At 52.0% G+C, this 16,564-nt stretch overlaps 1 protein-coding gene across 1 annotated transcript in view; it reads right to left on the bottom strand.

Annotated features, from left to right (window-relative positions):
- The window catches only part of LOC144734616 (uncharacterized), a 47,832-nt gene continuing 31,268 nt past the window's right edge, over window positions 1-16,564 (bottom strand). The window contains exon 3 of the mRNA XM_078616885.1: window positions 1-3,476. Coding sequence (XP_078473011.1) covers window positions 34-3,476 — 3,443 coding nt within the window. The 3' untranslated portion in view covers window positions 1-33. The remainder of the gene's footprint in view (window positions 3,477-16,564) is intronic.

Genomic DNA, 16,564 nt, shown 5'->3' with positions numbered 1-16,564 from the left:
CTCCCCTAACCGTCTGGAGCATCCTCCAATACCTCACGCATCCCTTGCTCCCTCCTCCGCCATCACCATCACTCCATCTTCACCACGACCACCGCCATCACCGCCACCACCATCTCTGTCGCCACCCATCCCCTGCGCCGCCATGGCAACCGCCGCCGTGGCCGCCGTGGCCGCCGTGGCCGCCGCCGCGTGCTCCCCTCCGTGCCACTTCTTCATGTGCTTCTCGAGCGTGCTGAACACGCTGAAGGGCATCTGGCAGACGTCGCAGCGGTACGACTCGCGCCCCATCTGGCCGTGCGTCTTCATGTGGCGCGTCAGCTTGCTGCTCTGCGCGCACGCGTAGCTGCACAGCTCGCACTTGTAGGGCCGCTCGCCCGTGTGCGAGCGGCGGTGCACCGTCAGGTTGCTGCAGTTCTTGAACACCTTGCCGCAGTACTCGCACGTGTCGCTGCGCTTCGACTCGCGGCTGCCCGGCGGCCGCCCCCTGCCGTTGCCGCTCCTCCGCACTCCGTCGCCACCGGTGGATCCCGCGGCCCCACCCGTGCCGCCAGCTCCGCCAGCGCCGCCGCCGCCGCCTTCGGCACCTTCGTGTCGCCCCGTAGCGATGGCTAGCATCTTTTGTTGTTGTTGCTGGTGGTGGTTCTGCTGCTGCTGGTGATGTTGCTGTTGATGGTGGTGGCGGGGATGGTGCTGGTGGTGAGATCGTCCCACGAGACCTCCTCGTCCACGACCCCTGCGTGCGTCCAGGATGTCGACAAGGGGCGCCGGGTAGAGGAGGGCTCCCCCCACGGCCCCGTTCTCGGGCACGCGGTGCGGGGCCGCGTGCAGGAGGCCCGGGAAGGCCGCGTCCTTGCCCAGGTGCCTCGTCTGAGCGTAGCCGGCCAGCCACTGAGAGTAGAAATTGTCGTGGCTCATGAGCGGGTGCAGGGCAGGGGAGGGTGGGTGGTGAGGATGGAGATGGTGGTTGTGATGACTGCGGTGATGGTAGTGATGTTGTTGTTGTTGTTGATGGTGGTGGTGAGCTGCAGGTGGTGGTGAAGAGATGTCATCGGGTGCTTCCCATTTGATCTTCTTGCAAGCGATGGTGCCGACCTCATCGTCGTCGTCATTGCCATTAGCGGCAGCATTGTTGCTGATGATGCTATGACTGGCGATGCCACCGCTGCCGCTGCTGATCATGTCGATGCTGCTGCTTCGGCTGTAGCTGTTGTTGCTGCTGCCATTGTTGTTGTTGCTCACGACAACTCCCCTGTTGTAGCTGTTGTGACTGCTGCTGTAGCTGCTGCTGCTGCCCTGGTGGTAGTGATGGTTGTTGTTGTTGCTGCTGCTGCTGTCGCCGTTACGTTTGGAGAGCGTCGTGGGCCCGGAGACCAGATCGAGCGGAGACACAGAGAGCATACGGCCGTTCAGCAACGCCCTGTCGTCACCACCACCACCATCACCACGAGCGCGAGCCCAGCCTCCCCTCCGAGCACCGCCGCCGCACGGCTCCAGCACGGCATGGGGGAATCTGCCGGGCACGTGGCGCTCCTTCTCGGCGAGGGCCTGCCGCAAGGCCTCGCTGTACTGCTGAATGGAGCTCAGCCCGATGGTGTCCATCACCTCGCTCAACACCGACATGGGCTTCGTGCCCAAGACGACGCCGCTGCCGCCGATGACGCCGCTGCTGCCGCCGATGCCGCTGCCCACGCCGGCTTCATTGCGGGGCACGCCATTGGCCCTGGCTTCCTCCGGGCTTTCCTGGAGATCGGGCGCCTTGCGGAGGCCATAGTCGCATTCCTCTTCATCATCGTCGTCTTCATCTTCCTCTTCCTCCACCTCGTCAACGTCGTCGTCATCGCCGCCACCACCGACCGCTCCATCTCCCTCGTCCTCAACTTCCCCGGTCTCCGCTGTGGGGTCCGCATAATCGTCGTCATCATCACCACCACTGCCTCTGTCATCGTGGTGGTGGTGGTGACCCCACGGGGGCCTCACTTTCCCATTCTTGGTGCTCATCGTGGCTACTCCACTGTCGGGCGAGACCGAGTTGGAAGGTTCCTCCTCCTCCCTCCTCCTCCCTTCCTCCACTTCATCATCATCGTCATCGACGTCGTCATCATAATCATCATCATCATCGTCATAATCATCATTGCGGTCATCCGCTTCACGTTTGATGCCTGCCTCCCCTCCGCCCTTGCGGCGACATCGCCGGCACACGCCGCGCGTGCTGTGACCGTGGACCCAGCGACCACCAACGCCACCAACTCCACCGTCGCCACGGCGGCCGCATGCAGCGGGAGGAAAAGAGTGATGAGGAGGCGAGTTGGAGGAGGCGAAGAAGGAGGACGTCTTGAAGGTTTTGTGGCAAACCTGGCAGGCGCGGGACACGAGGTGACGCGGCTGCCGTGGCGGTGGCCGTGGCGGGGGCGTTGCGGACAAACACCTCTGTCTGGACAGACTCGAGCTCCCCACCACCAAGGATGACGAAGAGGAGGTCGACGACTGTGGCGTGAGTGAGTTGGCGACGATGGAGGAGTTGAGTCGCGGAGGAAGGGCTGGTGGGGTCATCGAGGTCACCGCCGCCGTCGTCCCGCGCCATGCACCCTCCGACGTCGTCGTCGCCGCCATCGCCGTTGAGGTCACGGCGGTGACGGCGGTGACGGCGGTGGCGGTCGTGGCGGTCGTGGCGGTGGACATCGTGGAGCGGGCGAAAGGAGGGGTCGGCGCGCCGCGGCCCGGGGATTTGGCGGCGGTGGCGGGAGGCGCCACGGAGGACGGCGCGCCGATCGTCGCCGGCCGGTCCGCCGGACCGTGGAGGCGCTGCGAGAAGTCCAGCGCCAGGTCGCCGGTGCCGCCCGCGGGTCTCACCACCCTCTGGAATGCGCTGCTCGCCGCCATCGCCTGCTGCCGATGCTGATGCTGCTGCTGATGATGTTGCTGCTGCTGTTGATGATGATGATGAAGCCGCTGAGTGACCGTCAGCTCGTCGGGCCCGCTCGCGAGGTCGCCAAACGGCGCGCCCACGTAGGGCGGCCCGGCCGCCGCGTACGGAGAGCCCCGCGCGCGAACCGACGCGGCGGCGTACAGCGCCGAGAGCCCCCCAAAGTCTACGGCGGGGGGCCCCCCGAATCGGGGCAGCCCGGGGTAGCCCGGGGCACCACCCGCCAGGGGCCCCGGCACGGAGCCGAGGTCCGCGCGGAGGGTCGGGGTCGGCGGGCCGCGGTACAATCGGCGGTCAGAGCCCGGCTCCGAGCGTCGGCGGGGTGGCTGCGGCAGAGGAGGCGGCGGCGGTGCCGGCCCGCCAAGGGAGGGTCCCGGGGAGCCGGGGACGTTGCCGCGGCCGGGGCCCGCGAGGGCCGCGAGGGCCACCGGCAACTCGGTGCGGTAGATGCGCAGGCCGTGCGAGCCCTGCACGTGCTGCAGCAGTGCCCAGGCGCTCGGGCAGAGCAGGCAGCACGAGGAGCAGGCAAGCACGCGAGGCTCTCCGACCCCGCCTGGGGAGGGGGAGGTTGGAGGTGGTGGAGGTGGTGGTGGCAGTGGTGGTGGTGGTGGTGGTGGAGATGATGGTGGTGTTGATGGTGTCAAGGCGATGATGGTGATGGCAGCGATGGTAGTGGTTGTCGTGGTTGTGATGATGATGATGGTGGTGGACAAGGTAGTGGTGATGGTGATGATGTAATGGTAGGGATGATAATACATATCATCATCATGATCAATCCACTGTACATCATCATCATCATCAAATGCAGACACGATGACGATTATAAACGAAGCAAATCTATTCACGATCACCAATAAATCACTTTATCATCAATAAACCTATTCACGTCAGTTACCCGACTTTCAGACACACGCTATATATAACCTACACGGGGGGATCTGTGTATTTTGTAAATTAAGATCTAACACGACTTATAGTTTTAGTATTGTTGGTGATGATAAAACAACAAACTGTTGGACAATTTTGTGAGGAGAAGCCACGATCTTGGATTGTGTCCAAATGTCCCCTCGGTTTTATTGGTGTCTATTTACGGTGATGTCAGACATTGAGTTTGCTAAAACTCTTGTACACATGATGCAAGAAGTAAGCATAGTTATACACGTACATATGTATGTATGGTGAGCTTCTTTTGCACCGTACATAGCCAACTGTACCAATCGAAGGTGCGGGGGAAGGACACATTAAACACAAAAATCAGTTCTAAATAAATTTGTGTTAAAGCTAGATTCACAAGTGTACAGCTCCAGTGGCTTCCTAATATCGGAAGGAAGAGCGTTCCAGACGGCCGCAGAAGCACATCTAAAAGCGCCACGCGATGCAGTGACCACCGTCTTTGCTTGATGGCCACCCAACAGCCGCTGCTGCTGCTGCTACTGCGAGGATGACCGCAGTTCGCGGTCATCCTCGCCCTGTTACAACGTGGAACAGCTGGCCCTGTTACAACGTGGAACAGCTGGCCCTGTTACAACGTGGAACAGCTGGCCCTGTTACAACGTGGAACAGCTGGCCCTGTTACAACGTGGAACAGCTGGCCCTGTTACAACGTGGAACAGCTGGCCCTGTTACAACGTGGAACAGCTGGCCCTGTTACAACGTGGAACAGCTGGCCCTGTTACAACGTGGAACAGCTGGCCCTGTTACAACGTGGAACAGCTGGCCCTGTTACAACGTGGAACAGCTGGCCCTGTTACAACGTGGAACAGCTGGCCCTGTCGTGACGCGGTTTCGGAGCAGACGACGACAAACTGTGTTCTTGAGTGGAGTGGCTGAGCAGTACCGTGATGCTGTTCGTAGAATGATACGGTAATGTGGCCGTGTACCCACAGCTTATTTATTTGTCCCGCCATGGGATGACTGCAGGCCGATGTTGCAGTGCACACGTGATTCAATAAGACCCATTCCTCGGTTACACAGTTTTCGATTAACGTGGCACTTTTCAGGAATGCATCTACGAGCACGTTAAATGAGGGATTATTGCACAATACCAATGCATTGGTTTACCTGCTCTTGACCTTAGGCCCACCCACAATGTAACGTCGCAACAGCCGTTACGGCGACAACTCGTTTTTGACACGGCGGTCAACAATTTCTCAATACATCGAAGATCTACGTAGGCTCGACCCCTGTTTAGCGTCCGAGATCTGGTTATAAACGTCGATAATAGGCGACTGTAAATGCCAGTAAATTATTGTAAGCAGTAATGATATCCGGTTCAAAGGTGGGCATAAAATTCAAAATGGCTGCTATATTAATCCACGTGCGTATTGGATGTATGTTGAACTCCTTTCACACCGAGTGTAGCCAACCGTGATAATCACAGATATTCTTCTTCTTTCGTATGGATTCATAGTAGCAGATTTGCGGCGGAGCGATGTGGGCGAGCACTGGGAGACACTGGGTCAGCATCGACTTCAGCGTACCCGAGATGGCATGCATTGTAATGTTTAGTGTCGATAACTCGAGTGCGAGCGCTGCGTCCCCACACAGGTGTCTCTCCCTCCTCGTCGCTGGGCGCTGTTGGATGAACCCCCGTCCCGTGCGGACGAGCGAGAGAGCCCCCAGGGATAGCCGAGGGTAGGATAGTATAGAGTTCGGGGGTCCAGGGTAAGGACCAAGACTAGAGAGCACCTACCGCTGGTGCGAGTTACAGTGTCGTGTGAGCAGCGTTAATAAACGGCATCAGCCCTTACAGCGAATTCCGTCTGCACGTGGTCATACTGCACAACATGTGTATATGTGTGTTTGACTGAGGGCATACTCATTGCATAAATGCACACTGTGCAAGTTATAGATTTAAAATGTTTACGCATCATTTTGTGTTCGCTGTGGCTTTGTGGGGAGCCCAGGTGGGCACATCTGTTAAGTTATCCAAGGCGTTCAACCCATGGCACTTGCAGGGCCTGTCCCCTCCTCCTGCACCTAGCCTGGCACTAAGTCAACCCATAGCACTTGTGCCTGTCCTGTGACCTTCTGCACCTAGCACATTAATCAACCCATAGCACCTGAGTCTGTCCGCTGACTTACTGGCAGCAAGAGCCTGCTTACACACTTCATGTCACCGTCTCAAGGTGCACCTAGCCTGGCACAAGCGCCGTGGTGACGTCACAGGCACTTAGTGGCGAGCGGTGGGGTAGCTGTTGTTGTTGTTGCTGTGTGACATTGGATCAGTTTCACCTCTCAAAATTTTGCAGGTGAAATATGTTAATAGTGTTAATATTATTATCGTTGTCATCAAGAACCGATCTTTTCGAGCGATTGATCAACTATGTCATCATCTAAACTGCGTGTGTGTGTGGGGAGCGGTAGTGTCAGTTATTTGAACCGGTCCTGGGCCTCCCCGAGGTCGACTCAGCCTAAAAAAAGTACCTGATGCGGTATATAAACATGGCCACTGGGGAGACAAAGGCGGCCGAGCGTGGTGCTGGCCACCCACCCCCTCGTGTGCGACAGTGCCGGCCTTCATAGGTGCTACTCAGTAACAGCACTTGCCCCTACAGTCTGTTGAGGCTATACAGGGGGGCGGGTCTTTGTGCAGTATGTAATGAATGGGAGCTCCGTGCCGAGTAGAATTCTCGTCTTTGGCTCATTCATTCTGGTCACCACGTTTCTTGCCCAGAAAATGGCCCACAGCTCGTATTTGTTAGAGGCACGTCATCACCACCAAGATCATTCATCACCGCCGTGACATCAACTCAACGCTCCACGGTATTCGCTCAACGTTCTCGGACACCATCACGCGAACTCCGATCTATCCATCGCATTAAGCGAGAAGTGACCGATTGTGCTCGTGCATTTACCGCCGTCTCTGCACCTTGAATACCCGTGCTAGACCCCCGCTGTGAAGCATGGGCATAGGAAGTGGCGGTGATGATGGTGGACCCCCCACACGCACCAACTCGCAACCCTCCATGGCCCCGGCACCATGATGAAGCCTCTCACCTCACCAGTGGCTCGACAAAGTGGGAGGCGATCGCTTTGCAACACGTCTTGGCTGCAGGCCATCGACCAAAGTCGGTCACTGCATCACGTGGCGCTTTCAGATGCGCTTCTGCAGCTGTATTAGGAAGTCACTGGAGCCATGCAGTTCTTTGTTGTCATCATTTAGATTAAAAACTCGTTTCTTTAGAACTGCATCGTGTGTTTAGTTTGTTGTCCTTCCTCTGCACCTCCGATTAGAATGGTTTGAGCACATACGGTGCAAAAGAGGTTCAACTTGCATGGGCACATAGAGAAGAGATTTTGGGCCGCGTGGTTCAGGTATCATACTCTTTGGGTTTTTCGGTAAAGTTAATACATTTATTTGTTTTCATATTATTTTATTTTATTAAATTTAAAACTAAATTTATTTAGTTGTTTTCATTTATTTTAATTTAAAACAACTAAATTTATTTAGTTTTCATTTATTTTATTTATTTTATTAAATTTAAAACAACTAAATTTATTTTGTTGTTTTCATTTATTTTATTTTAAAACAACTACATTTATTTAGTTTTTTCATTTATTTTATTTTAAAACAACTAAATTTATTTAGTTGTTTTCATTTATTTTATTTTAAAACAACTACATTTATTTAGTTGTTTTCATTTATTTTATTTTTAAACAACTAAATTTATTTAGTTGTTTTCATTTATTGTATTTAATTTAAAACAACTAAATTTATTTAGTTGTTTTCATTTATTTTATTTTTCACCTCCGTGACTTTACCGAGAAAACCAAAGAGTACGAATCCTTGCAGTCACGAAAGCTTCACATCTAGACTCGGATATCGGCCGTCACCGATGTCAGCATTGCTCACAGCTGTTCAACCACTCCCCCGCGCCCCGCACGATTATTAAAGTTGACGTGTGATTGTGCACCACTGCCAACGTCGCATCACCCGAGCGATGCTCTGGAGTTGTTTAGAAGCGGTAAGTCGGTAGAGCGATCGATGACATATTGAGTGTACGGAAAACATTGTTTAGAATGTTACCGGGTAAGGCCCGCTGAGCTGTGTGGCTCTTCTCCAGAAGCGACGTGGCTATCACAAATGGCAGCTCAGCCAAGTGGCTCATCATCACGTGGAAGTTTACAGCAGCCAAATACTCGAAACGAATGTTGATTCGAAATGTGAAGGGGAAACCCCGAGGACCAGGAGAAAAATTCACACGACCGGGGAGAGCGAGAGAGACACGCAAACTTCAAATATACAACAGCAGGCGTCAGGGTCGGGATCGAACCCACAACCTCCTGCATACCAGGCGAGGTAGTTAACATCTCGTCACCGCTGCCCCCACGATCGGACTGCTCGGCTAGAGCCGCGTGCCAACGTTCCACAATCCATGCCGCCTTCGCACGTCCACAATCAAAAAATTCCCAACAAGATCGCCACCAAAAAACCTGGGTCGAACATGTTGTATGTTGTTGTTGTTATTGCTGCTGCTGCTGCTGCACCATTAAAACATCGCGGTTGATGTCAACGGCAGGACTGGCAATCGTCCACAGATATATTCACATCACCTGAGCGTGTTATCTAATGACAGCGTCAGCCAAAAAGTGTACACAGCTGTGCCCATAGCATGCGCGGCCGCGTGTGGGTGTGTGAGTGTGCGAGTCGGGCGTGGTGCTGTCCACCCACTCATCCCCTCGTGTGCGTGCCGGCCTTAATAAGTGCTAACAGCACTTGCCCCGACAGTCTGTTCAGGCTATACGGGGGATCTTTATCTTTGAATAGATGAGCGTGTGGAGCGATGGCGCAGTGGTAAGCGTACTACACTTCGAACCTTTCTGATCAGAGTTCGATTCCCGCTCACGGCCAACACCAGTGACGAGTATCGGAACCGGTCCTTGGCCTCCCCCTAGGTCGACTCGGCCTCAATTGGATACCTGGTATGGTGAGTAAACATCGCCACTAGGGACCGCCTTTGTCTCCCCAGTGGCCATGTTGTCTTTGTGCAGGAAATTTAGGAGGAGCGGTAGTATTGCGATTAGCGTGCCTGAGCTACAAACCCGTTTACCCGAGTCCGATTTCCGCTCTCCGCCAACACCAGTGACGATTGTCTGAGCTGGGCCTCCCCTAGGACCGACGCTGCCTCAAATAAGTACCTGGTTCGGTGTGTAAACATCGCCACTGGGGAGACAAAGGCGGCCGGGCGTGGTGTTGTTCTATTGGACACATAAATAGGTTAATGGCTCATCGGATTCCTCCAGGATGAAAGTAAAGATTCTGATTCTGATGTGCTGGCCACCCACCACCTGGTGTGCTACTCGCTAGCAGCACTTGCTGCGACAGCAAGGCTATCCAGGGGGGGATCTTTGTCTATATGTATGTGTCAGTCTGTATGTAGACAGACAAAAAACAACCCCCTACCTCCTCATTGGTGCTGTACGGCAACGCTGTGGTGAGCAGTGCCGTGGGGGGGAGGGCCAATTCCGATTGGCCATTCCCCTCATGGCGTTTGTAGCCACCACAGCGGCCAAATGGGGGCTCTGGACGGGTGCGAGGGGCTGGTAACCCCTCCACCTTCAATTAATTACCACAAAACCACGTCGCAAATATCTAATAAAGCCTGTGCTGGAGGCCCCGGAGGGACAGACGTCTATGACGTCTCCTGGCCAAACCCCATTTGGGTGAGCCAGGAGACTGAATCCTGACCCTCGGGGCTCCTCCAAAAACAACAGAAAACCACTACAGATGGCCACGTGGAATGTTGGAACGCTCACTGTGGGGGAGAAACTGCCACTCGTCTGTCGGGAGCTGGACCAGTACCGCCTGGATCTCTGTGGTATTCAGGCGGTCCAGTGGACCGGCTCTGGCTCCTGCCACCATGAGGGGTGGACAGTCCTCTACTCAGGACAGGAGACTGCCAAACAACAGAGAGTGTCTCTTCTTCTGAACAAAATAATGAAGGGGGCGTGGGAGTGTGGCGGTGAGGTGTGGGAAGCTGTAAGCCCCAGGCTACTTTGGGCTCGCCTTCCCATCAGCCAGAGGCAAGGAGTAGTGGCTGTGGTTACTTATGCCCCCACCGAAGACGAACATCCATGGAGCGATGCAGGCAAAGCCGATGAGTCAGATGCCTTCTATGACTTCCTGTCACAGGTGCTGGCTAAAGTGGCCCCTCGGGATAGAGTCATCTTGTTGGGTGACTTCAATGCACGAGTTGGTCATGATGCTAGCACCTGGTCTGGAGTGATTGGAAGGCATGGCCCAGATCAGCTCAATAACAACGGTAGGAAGTTGCTAGATTTTTGTGCAGCCCATGGGCTTGTAATTCCGGCATCACGGATGCATGCCGTGTCAAAGCAAGAACATCTGCTGGACTACATGGTGACGGAACAGCGAATGCGAGCCCATGTCCTTGACACCAGGACTGACTACGGAGCTGATCTGCAGGACCCCATTCAAACCCACCCAGGACCCCATTCAAACCCAAAGTGGCATCATCGCTTGTGGCTGGGGTTGGCATCGTCCCCCACTCCTCCAGCAGATGTCGAGGGGAAATGGGTCAGGTTTAAGACTGTGGCTCATGCAGCTGTAATGACTTCTTTGGGTATACGGTCCAGACCTCCCCAGAGACGCTGGCTGACAGAGGACGTGTTAAGGCTGGCTGAGAAAAAGCGACAGGCCCATTCTTATCGTCTACAGCATCCCATGTCAGAGAATGAGGAGGCTTACCACAGCCTTCGCTCAAAGGTTCATAGAGCTTTGAGGTGCTGCAAGGATGGGTGGTGGTCGTAGGTTGCTGAGGAGATGGAGTCTGCTTCCATGGCCCACGATCACAAATCACTGTTAAACTCCATAAAAAAGTAACCTGCAGCGCCACACCGATTACCATCATTAGGGGAAAGAGCAGTTATCCAATCTCTGACCCCCAGGAACAGGTTCGCAGATTTGCTGAGCATTTCTGTGAGGTCCTGGGAGAGGGGAAATTCCTCAGCCTGGAAAACAGCATGGGACAAAGTGGGGATGAACCTGCTGAGGCTGTGGTGTCACAAATATTGGAAGAAGAATTCACCCCATGTGAGTGACTGGCTGAGGTGCCATCTGTTGAGGAAGTATTGAAGGCGATCCAGAGTTTGAGACCAGGAAAGGCACCGGGCAGAGATGATCTCCCAAGCAAAATTCTGAGGGGGGGTGGTGTTTGTGCACAGACTGCCCTATATGACATCATAACAACAGTCTAGACCACTGGATGGGTTCCGCTTGATTGGAAGGATGCCCTAGTGGTCCTCCTCTTTAAGAAGGAGGACCGCACAGACTTTAACAACTACAGGGGCATCTCACTCCTCAGTGTGCCGGGAAAGGTCCTAGCAAGAATGCCTTGCCAGGCACGCTGAGGAGAGGCATGCGGAGCCCCAATGTGGTTTCAGGAAAGGGCGGTCCTGCACAAATGCCACATGTTCTGTTCGTCTGCTACAGCAGAGGTGTAGGGAATTCCAAACCTACATCTCTGCTTTATTGACCTGGTCAAGGCTCATGATACCATCAGTAGGCCTGGGCTATTCTTCGTGCTTTAGGAGTCCCTGACCCTCTGCTCATGATCATTAAGGACCTTCATGATGGGAGCGGGCCCGGGTAAAACTACGTGGCCACGAGTCGGAGCCATTCCCTGTTCACCTTTGAGTGCGACAGGGATGTCCTCTGGCTCCACATTATTTAATATCTTTGTCGACCACGTAGTTAGTGAAGCCTTCGATGGCTGTAGCAGAGGAATTTCCATCTGGTACAGATACAATGGGAGGCTGATCGATGCCCGGGTTCGGTCAAGGGATGGCTCCCTATTGGTCAACCACGTTATGTATGCCGATGATCTGGTAATTGCTGCTCACTCAAAGGAGGAGTTGGAAGCACTGCTGCTGAACCTGGAGCTTGCCACGAAGAGGTGGGTCCTTACCATCAGCCCCACCAAAACGCAGCACCTGCCTGGGTATTTTGTACCACTGGACACTCCACCCCCAATCTCCCAATGGGGCAGTTATGGAGAGAGTGGAGAATTTCCAATACCTGGGCTGTGTGCTCATGACCGGCTCCGGTTTGACAGCAGAAGTCTCACTCCGAATCAGTCGAGCGGCATTATCTTTTCATCCGTTGCGTAATGCTGTGTGGAAGCTACCTGGTCTTTCGCTCCGCACGAAGCTTCAAGTCTTCTCGGCCATGGTCATTCCCTCCCTTCTCTACGCTTGCGAAACGTGGACCCCCCTAATGGAACATCTTCATCGATTAGAAACATTTAAGCTGGCCTGCCTACGATCCATCCTGGGTTTAACCAGGCTGGATTGTGTGAGGAGTTCACAAATCCTTGAAAGATCTGGACAAAGTCCCATTGGTGAGCTCCTCCGGCAGGAAAGGCTGCGTTGGCTGGGTCATGTAGCCCGCATGCCCAGCCACCGCATGCCTAAAAAGCTTTTGTTCGGCAGTTTGAGGCAGTCGCCTTCCAACAACAGCGTAGGGCGGAGGAGCGATGCTCACAGCAATGAGCGGAGCGCCGGGTGGCTGAAGCACAGCAAAAGTTGGCACAGTAGGGGGCACAGGTGGTGCATCAGCCAGTCATCTCAGTCAGTCGACCCGTGACACCTGGGTCTGCCCCGTGACCTCCTGTCAGCGGGCATTCGACACTTCACGTGGCCTCGACGTGCACATAGCCTGGCACGAGCGTCGTGGTGATGTCACCATCACTTACTGGCGAATGGCGGTTGTTGTTGCTGTCTGTATGTATTCGTGCCTGGGCTCCCAGCCAGTAGAATTGCGTGTCTGGGTTGGATTCCTGGTTCAATTCCAGGCCGTTCCATACTCGTGGAACCGGTTTCGAGGACAGAGGCAGCCATACGAATGTGGCTTCTACTCTCATCGAGCACAATGGGGCGTTATGGTGCCAAGATGTTAACTACCTCGCCTTGTATACAGGGGGTCTAGGGTTTGATCCCGACCCCGATGTCTGTATATTTGGAGTTTGCATGTCTCTCCGTGATCGTGTGGATTTTTCTCCAGGTCCTACGGTTTTTTCCCTCCACATTTAGAATCAACATCACATGTTTAGAGTATTGGCTGCTAAAAAATGTCCGCATGATGATAGCTCAGTGGGCCTTACCTGGTACGATGTAAATAGAAAGTAGTTCGTTCACAATGGCGGCAGCAAGGTAATTCAGGATCTCGATGTTCAATGTGGACGTCCTGCAGCTGCTGCTGCTCCTCGCCATGACAAGAGGACTTGAGCCGAGGGTTCGTGTCGCTGTTCCTCCTCCGTTGAAGTAGCGCAGACCACACTGGGTTCACGGTGCGGCCGAGTATCATGGCCACAGTGAAACTCCTGGGGCTGTGTCTTGAATGTGTCTCTATGAGTCACTATGCATCTCTATGTATCTCTATGGATCTCTATGTATCTCTATGGATCTCTATGCATCTCTATGGATCTCTATGGATCTCTATGGATCTTTATGCATCTCTATGTATCTCTATGGATCTCTATGGATCTCTATGCATCTCTATGTATCTATATGCATCTCTATGTATCTCGATGCATCTCTATGGATCTCTATGGATCTTTATGCATCTCTATGCATCTCGACGTACGTCCAAGTGTCTCTATGGATTTACTTGACGGTCCAAAGTTTAGGTTTCACGGCTACAGTCTTACTGTGGGTTGTGTCTTTTATATATCTCTATATGTCTCGATGGGTCTTTGTGTCTCTATGCATCTCCATTGTTTACTATGCATCGATATGAGTCTCTAGATTTCTATACGTGTATCTATGGGTTTGGATTGCATGGAGTAGATGTGGTGCAGTATCGGCCTACTGCTGCTGCTCTCTACGTATCTTGATTACGCGTACCTCCGTGTGAACGCATCGATTCTCATTCCGATCGTACCACAAACGCTCGTCCGAATGTACCTTTGCATGTGCGTACACACGAGCGTGCAGATATGCGTTGGCTATAAATAGATGCACAACGTTAAGCAATCAAAACAATCTCAGATCTCATCCATCATCACACGCACTCAGACATACACCTACACTTTACATAACTCTTATATAACACATTTCACGCACCTTTACATAAGATGTACAATGCATGGTCACGTCGCGACCTGTGATGTCTACGGGTCTCTCCAGGTCACCACAAGACCCACGTACCCCCCCCCCCCCACCATACATACCCCCCCTCACCACGGATCATGCTGCCACCGTCCCACACGCGCCTCTCGCGTGTAGGGGACGAAGATGCACACAGAGACATATACCCACATAGACACAGTCAGAGGTTCAAAGGTAATATACCACACGCAGTTAAAGTAACTCATCACATGAAATCACTTAAGGCTAATTAAATACTACACAAAGCTAGTTAATTGTTGCTAAAAGAGAGAATACAGCACAATGGAAGTGAACTAAGTTACACTTAAATTTCGATTAAAAGCTTTCGTGACTGCAGGGATCCATCTTCTTGGTTCTTTCGGTAAAGTCACGTAGAAGGGAAATAATAAAATAATAAAAATAAAACTTTATAAAATACAAGTTACACATCTAAGTCACGAATGTCCTTACACGTAAACATGAGTAAGTGTCTCGACAGATCACTGGAATATAATCGACACGATTACACAGTAATCAACTGATAATGTATGGAACAAAACTAACACTACCCAAATTAACACATTTTCTAGACTGAATAGCAAACAACTCTCAACTAAAGATGAACATTTCATAAACTAAACGGTGATCAAGGTGACTAACGTTGATTTAACCAGCGATATGGTTCCAGTCCTGTCTAAAGTCCTGTCTAAAGGTCTTAACTTTGCTGTTGCCCCACGTACAATCCCTGTCGATGAGATCATTGCTGAAGTGGCATCAGCAGTTAGACATCTCCCCCATAATCAAGTTGAGATGACTAGGCATGAGGTTGCCAAAATTATTGAGAACAGCAAATTGCCAAAAACAAACATGAACTCGAGTGAAGCAAAAGCCTTCAGAGACTTGAGAGCAAAGAGAGATATCCAAGTCCTTGCTGCTGACGAGGCCAATCAACTGCTGTGATGTGCCGTGAGGACGATGGTAATATCATCAAAGATAGACTCGCGATGAAGGTACCGACCTTGAAATTAAACGAGACCCAATCAGCACCTTGGAACGTAAAACGACGGCAATCATTGCCAAGTTATCAATTCCCAAGGAAGAGCAATATCGGATCAAACCAAGGGCATCAAAACCACCAAGACTTTATGGGATACCAAAAATTCACTAACCTGATGTCCCATTTAGACCCATAGTTAGTACAATAGACTCTGCCGTGTACAAATTAGCACAATACGTAACAAAACAAATACAGCCCTACATCGGTAGGACCTCTTCGTTCATCAAAAACTCTGAACATCTGGGGAAAAAAATCAAAGGTATAAAGCTTAACCCTAATGATATTCGTGTAAGTTTTGATGTGACTTCTCTGTTGACGAGGGTTGCGGTCAACGAGTCAATTAAATTACTCGACACTCTGGCAACGAACGAATGTTTATGCTCCTGGGTCTTTCGGTCAAGTCGCGTAAACAAAAAGCGATCACGACGTTTCGATCGTAACACAAGCAATCGTCATCAGGTGAGAAAGAACTCGGCCGAAAGACCCAAGAGTGAGAATTCCTGCAGTCACGAAAGCTTCACGTCAAGAACGAAGGTTTAGCCAAATATATCCCAAGACTAGCTAGACACTGTCTAAAGAACACTTGTTGTGGCAAGGTGATTTATAGAAACAAAAGGACGGAGCAGCGATTGGCTCTCCTTTGTCTCCTGTGATAGCGAATTTGTACATGGAAGATTTTGCAACAAAAGCAATAGCTTCAAGCACACTAAAACCATCTGCTTGGTTTAGATATGTGGATGATACATTGGTGGTCTGGCCACACGGCAAAGATACACTGGACGCATTTCTAAATAATCTCAACTCGCCAAACCCATCCATCCAGTTCACCATGGAAGTGGAAGCTGACAGAACTCTGGATATTCTGCTCGGACAGGGTCGAAATGGTAATATAATAGTGTTCACTGAAAGAGAACGCATACTGACGCCTATCTGAATGCAGAGTCACACCATCAGCCCGCACAGAAACCTACTCGTATCAAGACGCTCATTCATCGAACTAAGAAACTGTCAGATGGTGACAGCCTGAGAAGTGAAATTCAACATGTTAAAGAAGTGCTGCAAATGAACGGTTATGATGGACAAATCAACAGGGCATCGAATGCCAAAACCGAATCAAATAACACGAGCATTGGAACTGCCTAAGTAATTAAAACTATCAAAATACCGTTCATTGCGGGAGTAACTGATAAACTAGCCAGATGCTTGGAAAAACAACACATTCGAGTTAGATTTGGCACGGTACATAAAATACAGAAATTCATATCTGGTACAAAAGATGTATTACCGAAGCTATCAACAGAAGGTGTGTACAGGATTAACTGCACGTGTGGTACATGTCATGTTGGGCAAACAGGACGAATGATCAGCACGAGACTAAAGAACATCAGAGAAATATGAAATTCTCCCAAATACAACTGTCAGCATTAGCAGAACACGCGTGCCAACAAGGACACTCAATTTATTTTGATAATGTT

This window comes from Lampetra planeri, chromosome 52 (genome assembly GCF_965212315.1).
Source record: "Lampetra planeri chromosome 52, kcLamPlan1.2.h2, whole genome shotgun sequence".
NCBI classification, from domain to species: Eukaryota; Metazoa; Chordata; class Hyperoartia; order Petromyzontiformes; family Petromyzontidae; genus Lampetra; species Lampetra planeri.
This window is presented reverse-complemented; position numbering and strand designations above follow the sequence as displayed.